This window comes from Meriones unguiculatus, chromosome 1 (genome assembly GCF_030254825.1).
Source record: "Meriones unguiculatus strain TT.TT164.6M chromosome 1, Bangor_MerUng_6.1, whole genome shotgun sequence".
NCBI classification, from domain to species: domain Eukaryota; kingdom Metazoa; phylum Chordata; class Mammalia; order Rodentia; family Muridae; genus Meriones; species Meriones unguiculatus.
This window is the reverse complement of record NC_083349.1, coordinates 34,800,381-34,816,591: the sequence shown is the minus strand read 5'-3', so window position 1 is coordinate 34,816,591 and position 16,211 is coordinate 34,800,381. Positions and strand designations below refer to the sequence as shown.

Sequence of the window (16,211 nt, the reverse complement as noted above, 5' to 3'; positions counted from 1 at the left end):
TCTTTCTAGTTCCATCCATTTGCCTGAAATTTTCATGATTTCCTTGTTTTTAATGGCTGAGTAGTAAATGACCACAGTTTCTTTATCCATTCTTTGGCTGAGGGATATCTAAGTTGTTTCTAGTTCCTGGCTATTACGAATAAAGCTGATATTAACATGGATGAGCAAATGTCCTTGTTGAATGGTGGAGCATCTTTTGGGTAGATTCCAGGAATGATAGAGCTGGGTCCTGAGGTATGCCTATTCCCAGTTTTCTGAAAAAGCGCCAGATTGATTTCCAAAGTGGTTGTACAAGTTTGTACTCTCACCAGCAATGGAGAAGTGTTTCCCTTTCTCCACATCCTCTCCAGCATATGTTGTCACTTGAGTTTTTGATCTTGGCCATTCTGACAGGTGTAAGATGGATTCTCAGAGTTGTTTTGATTTCCATTTTCCTGATGACTATGGATGTTGAATATTTCTTTAAGTGTTTCTCCACCATTCAAGATTCTTCTGTTGAAAATTCTCTGTTTAGCTCTCTATCCCATTTTTTAATTGGATTATTTGTTTTGTTGGTGTTTAATTTCTTGATTTCTTTATATATTGTGGATATTACCCCTTTGTCAGATGTAGGATTGGTGAAGCTCTTTTCTCAATTTGAAGATTGCCATGTTGTTCTATTGATAGTGCTTCTTAGCTTTATAAAAGCTTTTCAGTTTTAAGAGGTTCCATTTATTAACTGCAGATCTTAAAGTCAGAGCTGTTGGTGTTCTGTTCAGGAAGTTGCTTCCTGTGCCAATGAGTTCAAGGCTCTTACATGCTTTCTCCTCTAGCAGATTTAGTGTATCTGGTTTTATGTTGAGGTCTTTGATCCACTTACTCTTGTCAGAGGGCTTGCCATGGGCTTGTGCACCTGATGGTAAAAGCTGTTCCCTTCATTTCCCCCATCCTTTCCCTACCTGCTTTCTCTGCCAATTAGAGAGTCAAGTAGGGTAGGAAGACAGTAACCCCACCCATCACACCCATCATGAAGGGGTGAGCTAGAAGGAAGCTAGAAGCTAAAAGCTAGGAAAAGGCATTAAGTTGTCTCATTTCCTTCCTGTCTGGGAGAAATAAGTCATCCACCACCTTCACACTTCTGTTCCAATTGGAAAGCTGTGTTGGTTAACACATTAGAGATGACCTCAGAGGCACCAAAATGTGTTCATGTCACATTGAGGAATGAAAACACAGACTTCCTCTTGTATTAATTTGACCAAGAGTGAGCCCAAATTTTAGTCCTCTACTTCTTTTCTTGTATCTTCTGTCTGTCTGTAGTTGAAGGTTTCAGGCCTACATCTATGGCTATTTGTCTCTTTTGTTATCCAAGACAAAGTGCTTTACTCTACATTTGTAGGGTAGCACAGAAAACATGGCATGGGGCAGTAATAAGAGATTTTTTTTTTTACAAAATTCTTTAATAGAATTTTACTCAGGGAGAAGTCATTTTACTGATCTCAGCTACTCAAAAGCAAACATAACCACCAAGAGACATTATCAGGCTATGTGTACATGTTGTCTGTAATATTTATATCGGATATTTGTTTTACAATGTGCTTCCAATTTGTTGGCTGTTTCAGCAAATGATCACCACAACACACACACACACACACACACACACACACACACACACATTACTCAGGGTTGGGGGCATGGAATAGTACATAGCTTAAATTAAAGGTCTGTATTGGTTGATGTTATAAAAGCTCAGTATATGGGAAATTCAAGGCATAGTAAGGCTGGTTATGTTATTAACTCTGCTGTGAGCTCTGCCTAAAGTTCAGTATTTTGGACGGGTGAGGGATATCAAGACATAGTGTCATAAAGTTGTATCACTACAGAGAGCTTTCTGAGGACCAGTTTGTCATTGCAGGCTTTAAATGCATACAGAAGGTAGCCAGCAATGCCCATCTAAGTCAACTTCAAACACATTAAAGAAATAACTAAGGCTTCTGTAGGATGTGCCCCCTCTGAAGATTACAGAAAATACATTTCTACAGTAAATGTGACAACAGGCTCTGAATTAACCTTTGTCTTAGGGATGCTAAGCATCATGGATCATGTTTTTAAGTGGTATTGGTTCAACACCTGAGACTTCTGAAAGAGGAAGCCAAATTTCTGTTTTCCTAATTGAACTTGTTTTATAAGCCCATTTATGTAAATTAGGTTAATGTTAATTCCTGGATCCCACTACTGTCTTTGGCCCATTTAGTCTTTTCTCTGTTTTATTTGTATTATTCATCCATATAACTTATTTTTCTCTGATCAGATTACTGGACTCCAAATTGGCATTCTGGTGAACTCCCTGATTTTATCTATTAAATAAAATTGGACGCTGTGTTATCTAAGGTCTTCTTCAATTTTGATGTTATGAATGAGACTAGAACTTGAAAAATATTTGGCTCAGTGCCTGGCATATAACAAATGCCTAATAAATGTGGCCTATTTGCATAACTTATCATTATTAACATTATTAAATCTGATGAGATTTTATTGCTCTTCCTGAATTCCACATATTGAAAAGCTGTTTGGTATCATGTGACTCAGTAACTCTTTCACTGAGCTGTGAAATACTAGCCACATTTTTCCTCTTGGTTGGCTCCAAAGTACCCATTATGAATTTATCATTGACATACAGACTTGAAACCTCGAAGAAATTTTAAAGGTTAACTTTCATCGAGGAAGAAATGAAGTATCTTGTGAAGCAAACTCTTTCCAGAACAATTCCAGTTTGCGATGTTGAGATATGCCCTGATGGAGTTCTTCTGCACGTCTACTCTCTGCGGCTTAGAGTTTGCTCGAAGTTTCTTCTGGAGCTGGAAGGGACCTTGGCACTGAAGCTGAACACTGCCAGGGCCTTGTTGGAAAGTCATACTTTGCCAGGTACAAAAAGGCTAAAGGTGTGAAACTGCCCAATTTCATACCTTATGGCAGTTACAGAGGGAACATCTCTGGTTAGACCTTGAGGTGCTTTGCCTTGAAAGCTTGGACTTGGACTATGTGTTTGATGCAGTGATGGCTTTGTAGTAGCCACCACTGTGCCATCAGCCCTCCCCTCCCCCCTTGGCTTCTGAGTATTTGTGATAAGGCTGACTAAAGCAGACCTAAAGTCACAGAGTAAAGCAGTCCTTTGCTGTGGATTTTAGTCCTTTTCTGAAAGCTGCCTTCTTGGCCAAAGGAGATTCCATTCAAGGAAACTAAACTAAGGAGGTAATGAAGACCCTAAATCAGGAGGAAGTTTCTTTATTAACAGACTTTAGATGTATATAATTTTTACTTTTGTTTGTCTATTGTGTGCATTTGTGTGTGTGTGTGTGTGTGTGTGTGTGTGTGTGTGTGCCATTCTTGTGAAGGGTCCGAGGACAATTTGCTGGAGTGGAATTTTCTCCTTTCACCATGTTGGCACTGGGGACTGAACTCAGGTCTACATACCTTCTCAATGGGTTTTCTCTTTTGAAATACACTTACATCAAAGAGGAAGAATATGCTCTTTAAAAAACTATACCTTGATGAGACTTAACAAGCTATGGCAGATGGCAATAGTAGAGAACTCCCTTTCAGTGGACTAGGGAAAGGTCATGGTGGGGGAAGAGGAAGGGAGAGTGGGACTCGGGGGATTTGAGGAAGGAGGCTTTAATCAGGATATATAATGGATAAATTGTGAATAAAAAATTTAAAATTAAAAAATTAAAATTCTTGGACCTTGGTCCAAGAATTGGCTAAGTGATTTTCCCCAATTCCTACCTTTGTCATGTTTGGATATGCCAAGCAGAACACCCGTACAGAGTGCAAGAGTGTCAGTGGGAAAAGAAAGACAAATACACCATAGAAAAATGAGCAAGCAATTTTGTCATCCTGGGGAAACAGTTTTTAGCTCCCAGGAGACATTCCTCTTCATTTCATTCACAAATTCAAGCTCAGAGTCAACATGGCTTTCAAGAGAAGCAGGGGTGAGGTGTGGAATTTTGTGTGTGTGTGTGTGTGTGTGTGTGTGTATGTATGTGTGTGTGTGTGTGATCCATAAGAGTTCCAGAATCCTAAAGAGAAATCTCTAGGCCATGTCTCAGTCTTAACTCTCAAAGTCATACAAGCAAACCCACCCAGTTCTGTCCCTTATGTATGTGCTGAGATTTAGATCTTCAGGAAACTCTTCTTGTTCTATCTGGAACTCAGCAACTTTTAGCAGCAGAGATGCAGATGATCAGGGTGGCAATTAACAGATCAATCTCTCTCCCTCCCTTAGTTCCTCCCTCCTTCCCTCCCTCCCTTCCCCCTTCTCCTCCCTCCCCATGTCTCTCTGTCTCTCTCCTCTTTCTCTCTCCCTTCCTGCCCCCTTACTGTGGAATCCACGGTGGGTGGGGATGTGTTAAGAGGTCTGTCCAAAGAGACTGGCCGGTAGCCAGACTATACCAACTCTCTAAGGCCAAGCAAAATGCCCACATTTCTCCCCTTACAAAAATAATGCCAAGTAACAATTAACATTTTTCTATTTTTCTCAGAATTCTAGAGAATTCTGAGCCTAAATTCCATCAGTATTTTGTGTGTTAACTCCACCAGACCCCACACCAACAATGTTCAGCACAAGCTGATAGGAATTATATACCAGGTCCTCAAAACAGATGTGTTAAATCAGCCAAATAAATAAATCAATAGACTACATGCCCTTCTGGAAAATGTATCCATTTTCCTCATCTACCTCTTGTTCTGCAACGTACGGATTTTGTTATTTTCAGTTTGCTGAAAGATTTAAAATATAGCACATTTATACAATATGCAAAAATGCCACAAAAATCTATGCTCCAAGGAGCTAGCAGAATCAAGCTTGCAGCTGTGCCTCTGATAACACAACCATCCCGTGATGGGTTAATCTCAGACACATTCAACTAGTGTTTAGGAAGAAAGATAAGGGATGGAAGAAGAGGGGAGAGGGAGGTGGGAGTTCAGGAGAGCTGCTCCTTTTAAGGTTAGGCGAACCATTTCATAAGGGCTAATTTTTCTTTTTACAGTAAACCGCTACTTGCCCCCTCACCTGAAGAAAGACAGGGTGGTTAGAGCAGCCTGAAGAGGGCCAGCCGCGGTTTCTGGCTGTGTCCGAAGCCACAGTGCTTTATTTAACGCAGACGTGGTATTTCGTCTGGCTTCCTCTGTGGTCCTTTTTATATTACCCTCCTTCACTGTTACCAAGTCATACTTGGAAAGTTGGAAAACTCCCTTGCTGGGGAAAAGGAAGCCCTCGGAGAAGCAACCCAGCAAATGAATGGTCACTCCCTCGGAACCGACACTCGCCCATCCTCTAGTACTGCGGGTCTTCATAGAAATATCTTTCCTCGTCCTAAGCACAGGACTTCACTCTCCTGGGACGCTGCTGCTGAGTGTCAGAGAGGCTGATCTCCAAAGTCAGCAGGCGACAGACTTTTGGCTTTGGCTTTTGTAACAGTGGATGAGACTTAACTGTCCTGTGTGGCAGCTTCTCCGGGGAGCAGAACGTGCAAAATAAACAGTTGCTGAAAAGCATAAAGAATTAGCGAAGTGAAAATCTCGAGTTGTTTGTTCGGCAACTGAGACACGAGTGACCTTAAAATGCTTAGTTATTCCAGGATGTTAACAGTCTGGATGAATGAATCTTTGCCGTGCTGTGCTTCCCTCTCCTCACCGTGTAAATCTCAGACTTTCAAATCCAGCCTGACGGGGAGAGAGAGAGAGAGAGAGAGAGAGAGAGAGAGAGAGAGAGAGAGAGAGAGAGAGAGAGAGAGAGAGAGAGAGAGAGAGAGAGAGAGAGAGAGAGAAGGATAGAAATATAGAAATCAAGACTCCAGCTGCTCCCTCCTCTCAGCCCTTCGGGGAGACTGACTGGCCTTGGCTGCCCCGACCCCGGAGGTTACAGCAGGGAGAACCGGGAGGCGCTAGGACCTGGGTGGCGCCTGGCTGAGGCCCCGCTCGTGAGGGCGGAGGAGAGGAGGAGGGAGATGTGGGAAAGGAGGGGTGCTCCGGGGGGTGGGGGAGTCATTTATGCGGAGCGGGCGCCGCTGCCGTCGCCACTCACAGTCCCCGCGCGCTGCCCGGAGCCGGAGGAAGCGCAGCGAGCGGGCGAGCGAGCGCTGGGAGCCCGGTTCAGCAGAGGGGGCGCCCGGCCGCCGCTTACGCTCGGGCCGGTCGTCTTCCCGGCGCTGCGGGGCCCGAAGGGAGCAAAAGGCGAACGAAGAGTCCGGGAGGGGAGCCCGCGGGGGAGGCGCCGGTCCCGCTCCTCCGTCTCCCGGGCCAGCCGGGAAGCGCTCGCTGACCGCCCCGCCGGCCCCGAGCCCGCAAGCCCGTTCCCCGCTGTCCCAGGGATGGTCTAGGAGCCTGCGAGGGGCTAGGCGCTGCGCTCCGTTCCCGGGCTCTCCTGCCTGCTGCATCCCGCTCCCGGCTGCGCGCTCGGCCGGCCCAGGCCGGAGAAGTTAGTTGTGCGCTCCGCTTAGCGCGCGAGCCAGCGGGCAGCGAGGCGCCGGGACCATGGGCTGGGGCTGGGGGAGTCGCCGCTGCCACCCGGGACGGCAGGACCTGCTGTGCGTGCTGGCGCTGCTCGCGGGCTGTCTGCTCCCAGTGTGCCGGACGCGCGTCTACACCAACCACTGGGCGGTGAAGATCGCCGGCGGCTTTGCTGAGGCCGACCGCATCGCCAGCAAGTACGGATTCATCAACGTAGGACAGGTAACCGACCCTCCCCCCCGCCCCCCGTGGCCTCAGGTTCTGCCACCAACAGCTAGCTTTGGGGGCTTCTCGTCCGCTCTGCTTCGACCCCTCCCCCTTTTCCAGATGTGCTTCTGCAGCTGCGGCCCCAACTCTAGGGCGATGCTCTCGCCACCAGCGCGCTCGTTGCACGCTCTCACCACACATGCCCCGAAGTTCCTGGGATCCCTGTTTAATTTGATTTTACAAGCAATGCGGGACAGGTAGGATTTGTGGAAAATCTGGAGTGCCCTTGCACTGGCTCAGACTCGTCAGGACCTTTGGACCTAGAAGTCCGGGAAATACCTCTGCGAGAGGCTGTGGCAGGGAAGGTAGAGACCTTTGGGAGTGAGAACGCCCCTAGTCCCCACTGGGAGGGAAAAGCCTAGAGTAACCTCTCCGGCCACAGAATTCCTGGGCTCTGAAAAGCTTGGAGTGCGCCTCGACTGGAGGGGAGGGGGAGAGGAAGGGGGCGGGACACCAGGAGGGAAGCACGGATTTAGGGGGTCCTGGCCGCTGCCTTGCCTGGCCGGGATCCAAATGTGGGCTCCTGGAGCTGAGTCGGGAGGGACCTGGGAGACCTTGAAAGCTGCAGGAGGGTTCGGCTCCCGGAACTTGGGAATTTTCTGTGGGTGCAATGAGTGACAGGAATGTTTTGATGAGGCGTCTTTGGTGGGTTTTCGTTCGATTTGCTGTGCTGAGCGAAATGCCATAAAAATGTGTGGGACCCTTGGTAGCGCCATCGATTTGCATTCTGGTCTAAATGGCCCGGATTTCGTCTTCTTTCCCCATATCCCTACCAGAAATGGGACTGGAGAGGGCTCTGTAAGTGCTCCTCCTAAGGACCTCACAACTTCTTTGGCACTGATCCAAGGAGGGAGCCTGCCAAGGCTCGGCTAGGTCGCAACTAGGGTTGAGTGTAAAGCCAAGGTGGGAGGGCCGCAGGGGAGTTTTTTTTTTGGGGGGGGCGTCCACATGGTGTTTCAAAGCCATGGGACAGGAAGATGCCCATTGGTGCTGCTAAAACGAGAGGCCACCAATGATTTCTGAGAACATTTCCTTTGAACTCCATGCCTAGGATGGCAGAACAGCCCTGCCCCCTCCCTCTCAGACCACTGGTGGAAAGGAACAGGAGCAGAGCTCCTATGCCTGCTTCTAGAAATAACCTGAGAAGCAGTTGTGAGGGTTCAGAGGACAAGGGTGAGGTCTTGCTCTTTACCCTCCCAGAGAGGAGATGTATTCCAGAGAAGCAAATTTGGCGGAGGGCTGAGACCTGGGCAATGGCCATGGTTTATGTCCTATCCCCTACTCCTGCCCTTAGTCCCCAAAGAAGTTAGGGCACCCAGCTAAATTTTGTTGCCAGAGTGCCTGTCACCTGCAGAATTGCCTTGGGGTTCTGTTGGCCTCTTCTGTGAAAGAAACCCAGAGTCCATTCAGGTCTTTTAACCAAAGCTTACCATTGAGAACCGAATGTACCTCAGTAGTGCCAATGGGGGGCTAACAGACATCACGAGCACAATTCTGATCTTTCTAGAGACTTTCTCAGTTCAGCCAACATTAAGCCTCTTCTTCTATGCCAGCCATATATGGGAGGCCAAGTTCTCAAAAGCACACTTCTTTCTTAATTTAAAAAACCACCTTGGTGCACATTTGACAATAGAACAGATCAGAAATTTGAGACAGGAGACTGAGAGACATGATGGAGACCTAGGACTCTTGTACAGGCCAGCTCCTCTGTGCATCTTGCTGTTTAGAGAATCCTTCCACCCAGTGTACAGAAGAGAAGAGTAAGCTCTTCATCCTCCTGAATTCTGATTGGATAGCTCAGTAGATTGGAAAAAAAAATCCAGTCACAGTTCACTAATACTTAGTTTCAAAGGACCTGGACTTGTTGATACGAGGATGCTTTTTTTCTTGGAAGGAGAGAGGGCCACCCCGTCCTCCAGGACTCAGAAGAGAGCTTGGATCACAGAATCCCGTAGCCTGTATTGAGAGGGGAGAACTGTTACATCATCCATTCTGAACAAGCAAACGTGATCAGTGTCCTATAGCCTCTCATGAGTTTTCCCACAGCTTTTCATGTTAAAAGTAAGACTAAAAAAGTTTATATCTACATAACATGAAATACTATTTACTGTAGTTTTTTTACAACTCCACTGTGGAAATATAGCTCTCCTAGGAGTTACGGAGGACCACTGAATTGATGCAATAACTAGTGTAAAAAGGTCTGCTGTTGTACAGTGTAAAACATTTCCGTGTGAATCAAAGGGGCCTAAACCCTGGCTGAGACTTAGCTGGTAAATTGAGTTCCGGTGTGCAAGATCATGGCACTGTAAGGGCAGAGTGTAGTTTGCATTCATCGTTTACTGCACTGACCTTTTAACACCTTAGACATCCTTTTGTTATTCTTTCTTTCCAGCAATAAACCAGCTGTGGTTCGGCTTAAGGCAGTAAATAATTTGCCAATGTCTCTGGAATGTTTTCACGTTTTTACTCAGTTGTGCTGGGGACTGGGGGTGTTATCTTGTGTGTCACAAGTTGGAACAAGAGCTTGTTATTTCTGGTCATCTATGATCCTGATAGTAATATACACACATATATTGCAATCTATATACTGCAATATATATCTTCAGTATGATATTCTAGGTGAGTAAGGTAGTGAATTTTTACCACATTAAAGCTGCAATGTTGACTGTCTACTTAGAATATCAATGCAGTGTTTTGTGTAGCATGTTAGCATTTAAAGGTAAAATTTCTGCCCTCAAGATTTCTGCAGAAAAGCCTAGGTGGTTCTCTTTTCTGTTCAGGGAAGATAGGATGTTCAAAGTGACAGGAGATGCAATCAAACAAACAAGCATAAAGGACTTCTAGAGGGGAACAGTAATGAGGGTTGTCTTGCTTCTGGTTATGGAGATAGCATTATGCTTTCTTGGTTTTCCTACGATGCTTCCGTTTTATGAGTGGTTTATGCCTAAAAATTCTGAAGTGATGCCTAGCCGCAATCCTTGTTAGTAGCTGTTATTATGTCAGCATGTATTAAGTTTTGCTTGGCATGCCAGCTATGGGATCCCCGGAATTGGCAAGCTGAGCTCTGAGTAGGAACCCCTGGAATATCCAGAACTGCCAACTCCTATTGCAGTGGTTGTCAACTTGTGGGTCACAACCCCTTTGGGGGTGGGGGAGGTTGAATGACCTTTACACCGGGGTCACTTAAGATCATTGTAAATATGAGATATTTGCACTATGCGTCCTAACAGTAGAAAGATTATATTTGTGAGGTAGCAGTGAAAAGAAAAAAAAAAAAAAAAAAACTTTTGTGGTTAGTGCTCACCAAACATGACGAGCTGTATTAAAGGGTCACAGCTTTAGGAAGGTTGAGAACCACTGCCCTGTTGGGATGCCTGAAGTTAGGAGATATGCATGACTGTTGACCTGCTTGGGTAAGAAAAAAGGAGTCTTTTTCCTCTGCTAGTAATCTCATCCCCTGCGTCTTTAAGCTAACAATCTACTGAGTAGGGAATTGAAATGTAAAGGAATAACATCAGATGCATATTACCAATTGTAGGTAGAATTAATCTGTATAGAGAGGAATTAATCTCTGGGTATTTGAATCCAGGAAGAAGGTCTCTTGTGAACAGATAGTTTGCAATGGGCACTTGCTGTATTTGGACTTCTATGAATTGCCTATAATCATTGATTCCAAGTCTGAGATTATCAATAGTAGTTTTACCGAGAGCCATGTCCCATCTTGAGCAAGCCTCCTCAAAGATAAAGCCAAATGGGGATTTGCTTTGCACCAGGCTCCACCAGAGAACATATGGGCATGGAGACTGCAGAAGCCGCTAGCAAGGCTGTGCAAGTGGGAAAGTCACTGAACTTAATGGCGCCCCTGTGCCTTCATCTGTAAAGTGATAAATCTTGAGATAATGGAGTGAGTTAACTATGCACTGCTCAGCACACAAGCCTGCAATTAAAGGCTTGTTGAATTTGAATCAGAGGAGAAATGTTGAAACAAGTGAGACCCAAATGTTATTTAGATACGGTGAAAGGAGGGCATTTTATTCTAAATGGAAGATACAGAATATGGATGTCAAGAAAGTGAATTCTTCGTGGCTAAGTTAGGTGAGTTTTGTACACAGGGAGAATGATTTTCTATTTCAACTAACCATTTAAGACAGTTTAAGAACAATTTTACGTAGGGCTTAAACCGTGAAGGCTGATTTCCCTGGATGGTACCACTTTCTCTCATTCATCTTTGTTTGTAGCACCTTAAATATAGGCTAAGCTTGCTCAAGATGGAAGGAAGGAAAGGACCATATGTGAAGAACGAGGGCTATGGATGCAGCTTCGTTGGCAGTATTGTCCAAAGGTCTGAGTTCAGTCCCCAGCACCACATAAAGTGGGCATAGTGGTGCGTGGATGGGAAGTTCAAGGTCATCCTCAGCTATTGAGAGAATTTGAGCCCAGCTTGGCCTACATGAGATACTCCCTAAAACTAAAAATATCTGAGGAGTAGTTATATTGGAAAGCATTTTACCTTAGCGTATTACATTAAATAATATTTGAATTTAAATGTTAAAATTGAATGTTGTTTGTGTAAGTAAACCCAGAATGACTTTTCAGGTTAAGCAGGAAAATATCTCGAGCAACAAGAACCTTGCTCAAAGATGTCGCAAAGCTGCCTAATTTCCTGATTAATTTTGACCTGTGGATAATAGTATTCGTAGATACTGATGAATGCTGAAGAGTGAATTCTGGGTGATCATGGACAGCATAGAAACAGGGGGTGTAGCTAGCCTGATCAGTTGCATGCAAGTAGACTGAGTTCCCCTGGTAAAGCTGTAGGCATTTTGTAAACAGGAGAGTAAATGGTTGGTTAATCCCACTTTGATCCCCCTGGCCTTGCACAGGGCAGCTCTTTACACCCAAGAACCTCAGCCCTGCCTTGGCTAGCTGCTCTCCCATGCCTGTTTCTCATGCTGAGACTAAACCAGAGCAGGAAAAAATTAACTGGAAAAAGCCATCAAAGGCCGTGGCCTGATATTGACGGAGTATGTGTGTGGGTCTGTTGTATTAACCTCATAGACAAAGCATTGCTTATATGAGGCCTTTAGGGTTCTGTTTAAACTTTTGAAGAGCATTTTTCTGTGAGCCCCAAAGCCGCTGAATTTGCCTTATCACAATCTTTCATGGGCTTGTATCCAGAGATTTTAACTTGAAAGGTCAGCCAGAGAAGCAGGAGAGTATGCTGGGAAAATGTCCAGAGAAGGGAGTCCTGACCCAGAAACACCCCTGGGGATGGGAGGGGTATTTGTGTTATTCGTTCAAGTTCTGTGAAACAGAGCCTGCATTCTCCCCAAAGCTGAAGTGTCTCCAGGTATTGTTTTGTCTTGCGACCATATTACTTAGCTCATTCAGGTTGCTTCAATGACAAGCTGACTTTGGCTTCTTGTGTGATAAAAATGGATGCCTTTAGACATTCACGTATGCTAGAAGACACATACCTGCATAGATGTCTGTCTATTTGTCCATTTTTGCTTTTATAAAAATAAAGGTTGCAGACAGTTAACAATAAAATGACTTGTGTAGTGTTCTCATTAGTTTCTACAGTGCACGGCTTTACATCTAAGAGTACCAAGGAGAGCAATTAATATCGATAAACATGTTGATTTGAATGAGTCCTGGGAGAAAAATGAGAACAGGAAGAAAACAAGAGTAGGTGTGTGTGTGTGTGTGTGTGTGTATGTGTATGTGTGTGTGCGTTTCCTTTTGCTAACTAACCTGACCCTCTCTGTTCCTTGTTTCTGATATAGGGCACCACTCTTCAGCCCATTCAGGGATTGCTATTAAAATCAGGAGTACTGAGAGTGAAGAGGAGTGTTTGGCTACAATAATGCACCAAGAGCATTTGATGTTCTGTGAGGACCCTAGAGAATGACAAGAGCTGTTCAAAGGGAAATGAGCAAACATTGTGGTCACTGGGGTCTAGTGGAGTGGAGCATCGTGATTTTCCAAATTTCTGTGGTTGCCCTTTGGGGTGTAATTTGGGACAAAGGGGAGAAAAGACAGCATTGCAACCTGATTTTCCTAAGGGGATACTGAAGGCTCCCTAACTTTTTGCCCAAGAACTGTGAGCACAGTTTTGAGCTTGAAGCAGCTGGTCAGCAGCTAAGCCTTCCAATGTCCTTGTTGGACAGGCCTGGTGTTTACCAATTACGTATAGTGTAGGGGCTGCAATCAAAATTTTATTCCAGCAATCAAAGTAACAGCTTCTTAATTTAAGCCCACCGTGAATGAATGTGAAAGAATAGTGGTGGAGTAAAACCTGAAACATTGGAGCCCTATAAAGAATGCAGAGGGTATATTCAGGCGCAGGGGTCGAGAACCCAACCCATGTCACTTAAATCCATGAACTGGCAAGCAATAGATCTACATGCTTTAGTGCACAGTCCTGGAAACAGCAGGTGATTTTTTTTTTTTTTTACAGAATTCACATAAACTAGCAAAACCTATCCTGACCTAAACTAACTTCATTAATTACATCATTATTTTGTTTTATTACAGAAATATTAATGAGTTTAACACTGGGAGTGTTTACAATCCAGGCAGAGGTGTATGGAAGGCACTCCAGCATGTGTGCCTCCTGGTCAATTCTTAGACATTTGTGTACATTCTTCATGCGAAGAATTGTGAATTCTGGACATTTACAGTCAAGTGTTTTGGGTTTCTTTCTTTCTTTCTTTCTTTCTTTCTTTCTTTCTTTCTCTTTCTTTCTTTTTTTTAAGAGTGAACTGTGGTTTGTCTTGCTCAAAAGCCAGAAGTGATGTTAATGTCTGTGATTCTTCATTTCTCCATGTTAGCTTCATTCTCAGACAAATGTTTTCTGCAAAGCATCAAAGGTCATGTGAGTCTTAGTAATTGTCTTACCCAGCAGTGGCATTAATTACCCCCCCCCAAAGGAAGATAGTGTGTTCTGATCATTAAGTGGGGTCATGTACCCTACTTGGGCCAGTCCTTTGTCCAAGGGGACAGTGGTTCATGGGTGGGTCATCTTGGGCCACATGTCTAGCTATGGAGTGAAATGTTGATCTCTGCTGAGCAGTCCAAAATTTGGGGAGGGGCAGTTCCCTAAAGGAAAATGAAATTCTGTTACTAGAATAAGAGAAAACAGATGTGGGCCAGGGAATGACCCCACTACTGATATGGTTACAGAAGGCCACGAGTGCCTAGGCTAGTTCCGACATTGCCCGGGAGGGTTGGCTATACTATGCTTACTCTATATACTGTGATCAGTTCTACCACTCTCTCTGAGGGGAGAATACAGCACAACATGTCGCTATAACAAACACGTCAGTCTCCCCAGGTCTAAGGGTTGTGAGATTTTTTCTTGGACTAGGGATTTTTTACTCCCGGCTATCATTCAGTGGAGCTGTGGAGACCTGCCCACCTAATATGGTTCAGTCATGCCTGGGGAGTATTCATAATGAACTGGAGGAAGCAGGTTGTGATAAAGGTTGTTATTAATAATGAAATGGGAAAGATTTGGAAGTTCTTGTAGGTAGGTTTTGGTGACTAAGTGAAAGTGCAGTTTGAGGGAGAGGGAGAATGTCAGGACAACTGCAGTTATAGCCTGGGGACCTGGGGAATGTGGACTCATTTGTTCCATTTGGACAATCTGCAGGAGCATTTTTTGAGGAGGGAAATATAGATCAAGCCTTAGTTTTAAAGAATTTTGTTCAGTGTATGTTTTAAGGTATACAGCGTCATGTTTTGGTATATGAGTATTATGTGTGTGTGTGTATCTCTACATATATAGATGTGTGTTTTGGTATATGGATATGTATGTGTGTGTAGATATCTTACACATACACACACATACACACACACACACACACATAGTAAGAAACAAGTAAATCTGTCATCCTCCACATCGCCCTTCATTAATTTATATGCTAAAAATATTTTATTTTTAAAATTTTGTGTCTGTGTTTGCCTGTGTAAGTGAGTTTGCATGTGAGTACAGGTGCCTGCAGAAGGCAAAGGCATCAAAGTCATCTGAAGCTGAAGTTGGAGAGGGTTGACGGATCCCAACATGGGTGCTGGGAACTGAATGTGGGTTATCTGCCAGAGTCAAACACACAGTTATCCTCTGAGTCATCTCTTCAGCCTACTTACTTTCTTTTATGGCAGTACCTAAAATCTACTCTTTTTAGCTGTCAGTTTTCAATAAATATTACTGTGTTATTTCTTTAGCCTTCCTATTGTGAGATAATCCCTTAGTGTTTTATCTTCTATAACTCTACTCTTTTGACTTATGCATAGATTCCCTCTTCCTTCTTATCTGTGATACCTGCCATTCCTCTCTGTTTCTGAATAGCTAGCTTTCCGCCTTCAGACTCCATACAAAACTGAGCTCATCTGCACTATATAGAAGGTCAGGCGCAGTGAAATATCCAATGGGTGGGAGAGTATTTAGCCCAGGAAAGAGGTAAAGATTCCTGTGGGTCTACTTTAGACCTCATCCACCTCCACAGGAACTGCGGAGGTTTTAAGGAAGTGCACTCTGGAAATGAACTGCTGAGGGATGACACGTGGCCAGAGAAGGGGGACTGTGAAAGAAAGATGGAGAAATGCCATCACTTAGGGAGCAAAGGAGGAAGGTGGTGGGTGAAGGGGAAAGCGGAGCAGGAAGATGCACTCTAAGAGGTCCCGAAAGAAAGGATGTGTCCACCTAGGCCTGCAGCCTAGGTGAGATGTGCTATCAGGAGGAGCCAGCAGGGCAGGGTGAGCTGTAATGTGGCCTCCAGAGTTCTTATCCTATGCTCTATTTCACACTGGGGTGGAGTTGGGTTGTGAGTCTGTGCAGAGCAAGTGCAAAGCCATTACCTGCACTTTTGATTCTACTGACTTTTTTTATCTGCCTGTCCTCTTCCTCCATCTTTTTCTCACCAGGATACTGCAGTTAGGACATAGATTGAGGACCAAAGATCTTTGAACCCTAATGCCATTACTTCCAAGCTGGAGGACCCTAGGCAATCATCCTAAGCTTCCTGTGCCTCAGTTTCCTCATGTGTGAAGGGAGATAATAACATTATTTCCTCCTCACAGGATTGCTGTGAGGATTAATTAAAACAGCACCCGACACATGTTACATTATTAATAAATGTCACTGAATCATTTTTAGGTTGTTTTAACCTCCATTAACTCATTTCACTCCATTAATTTCTCTTCATGGATGCTGTCACTCTCCAACATGCTCGAGATTAGAAAAGAAATGATGACCACCCTGTGTGTGTGCACATGCGCATGTGTGCTCGAACACACACACACACACACACACACACACACACACACGTTTCTACCTTTAGCTTTCTTCTAGCTAGTGAGCTCCTTAGACACAGTTCAGTGCTTCTCTATATTCATGTCCGCAGAATCCAGAACAACACAAAGCATAATGGACATGTTAGACTGGAGGCATAAAGATC

At 44.5% G+C, this 16,211-nt stretch overlaps 1 protein-coding gene across 3 annotated transcripts in view; it reads left to right on the top strand.

Moving 5' to 3' along the window:
• Nucleotides 1–6,059: 6,059 nt before the first annotated feature.
• Nucleotides 6,060–16,211, top strand: part of Pcsk5 (proprotein convertase subtilisin/kexin type 5) — a 424,706-nt gene continuing 414,554 nt past the window's right edge. For 2 of the 3 annotated variants that reach the window (XM_060387271.1, XM_060387268.1), the window contains exon 1: nt 6,060–6,708. In XM_060387271.1, the coding sequence (XP_060243254.1) occupies nt 6,511–6,708 (198 nt within the window). In that variant the 5' untranslated portion in view covers nt 6,060–6,510. The remainder of the gene's footprint in view (nt 6,709–16,211) is intronic. The other variant, XM_060387273.1, reaches the window with a different exon arrangement.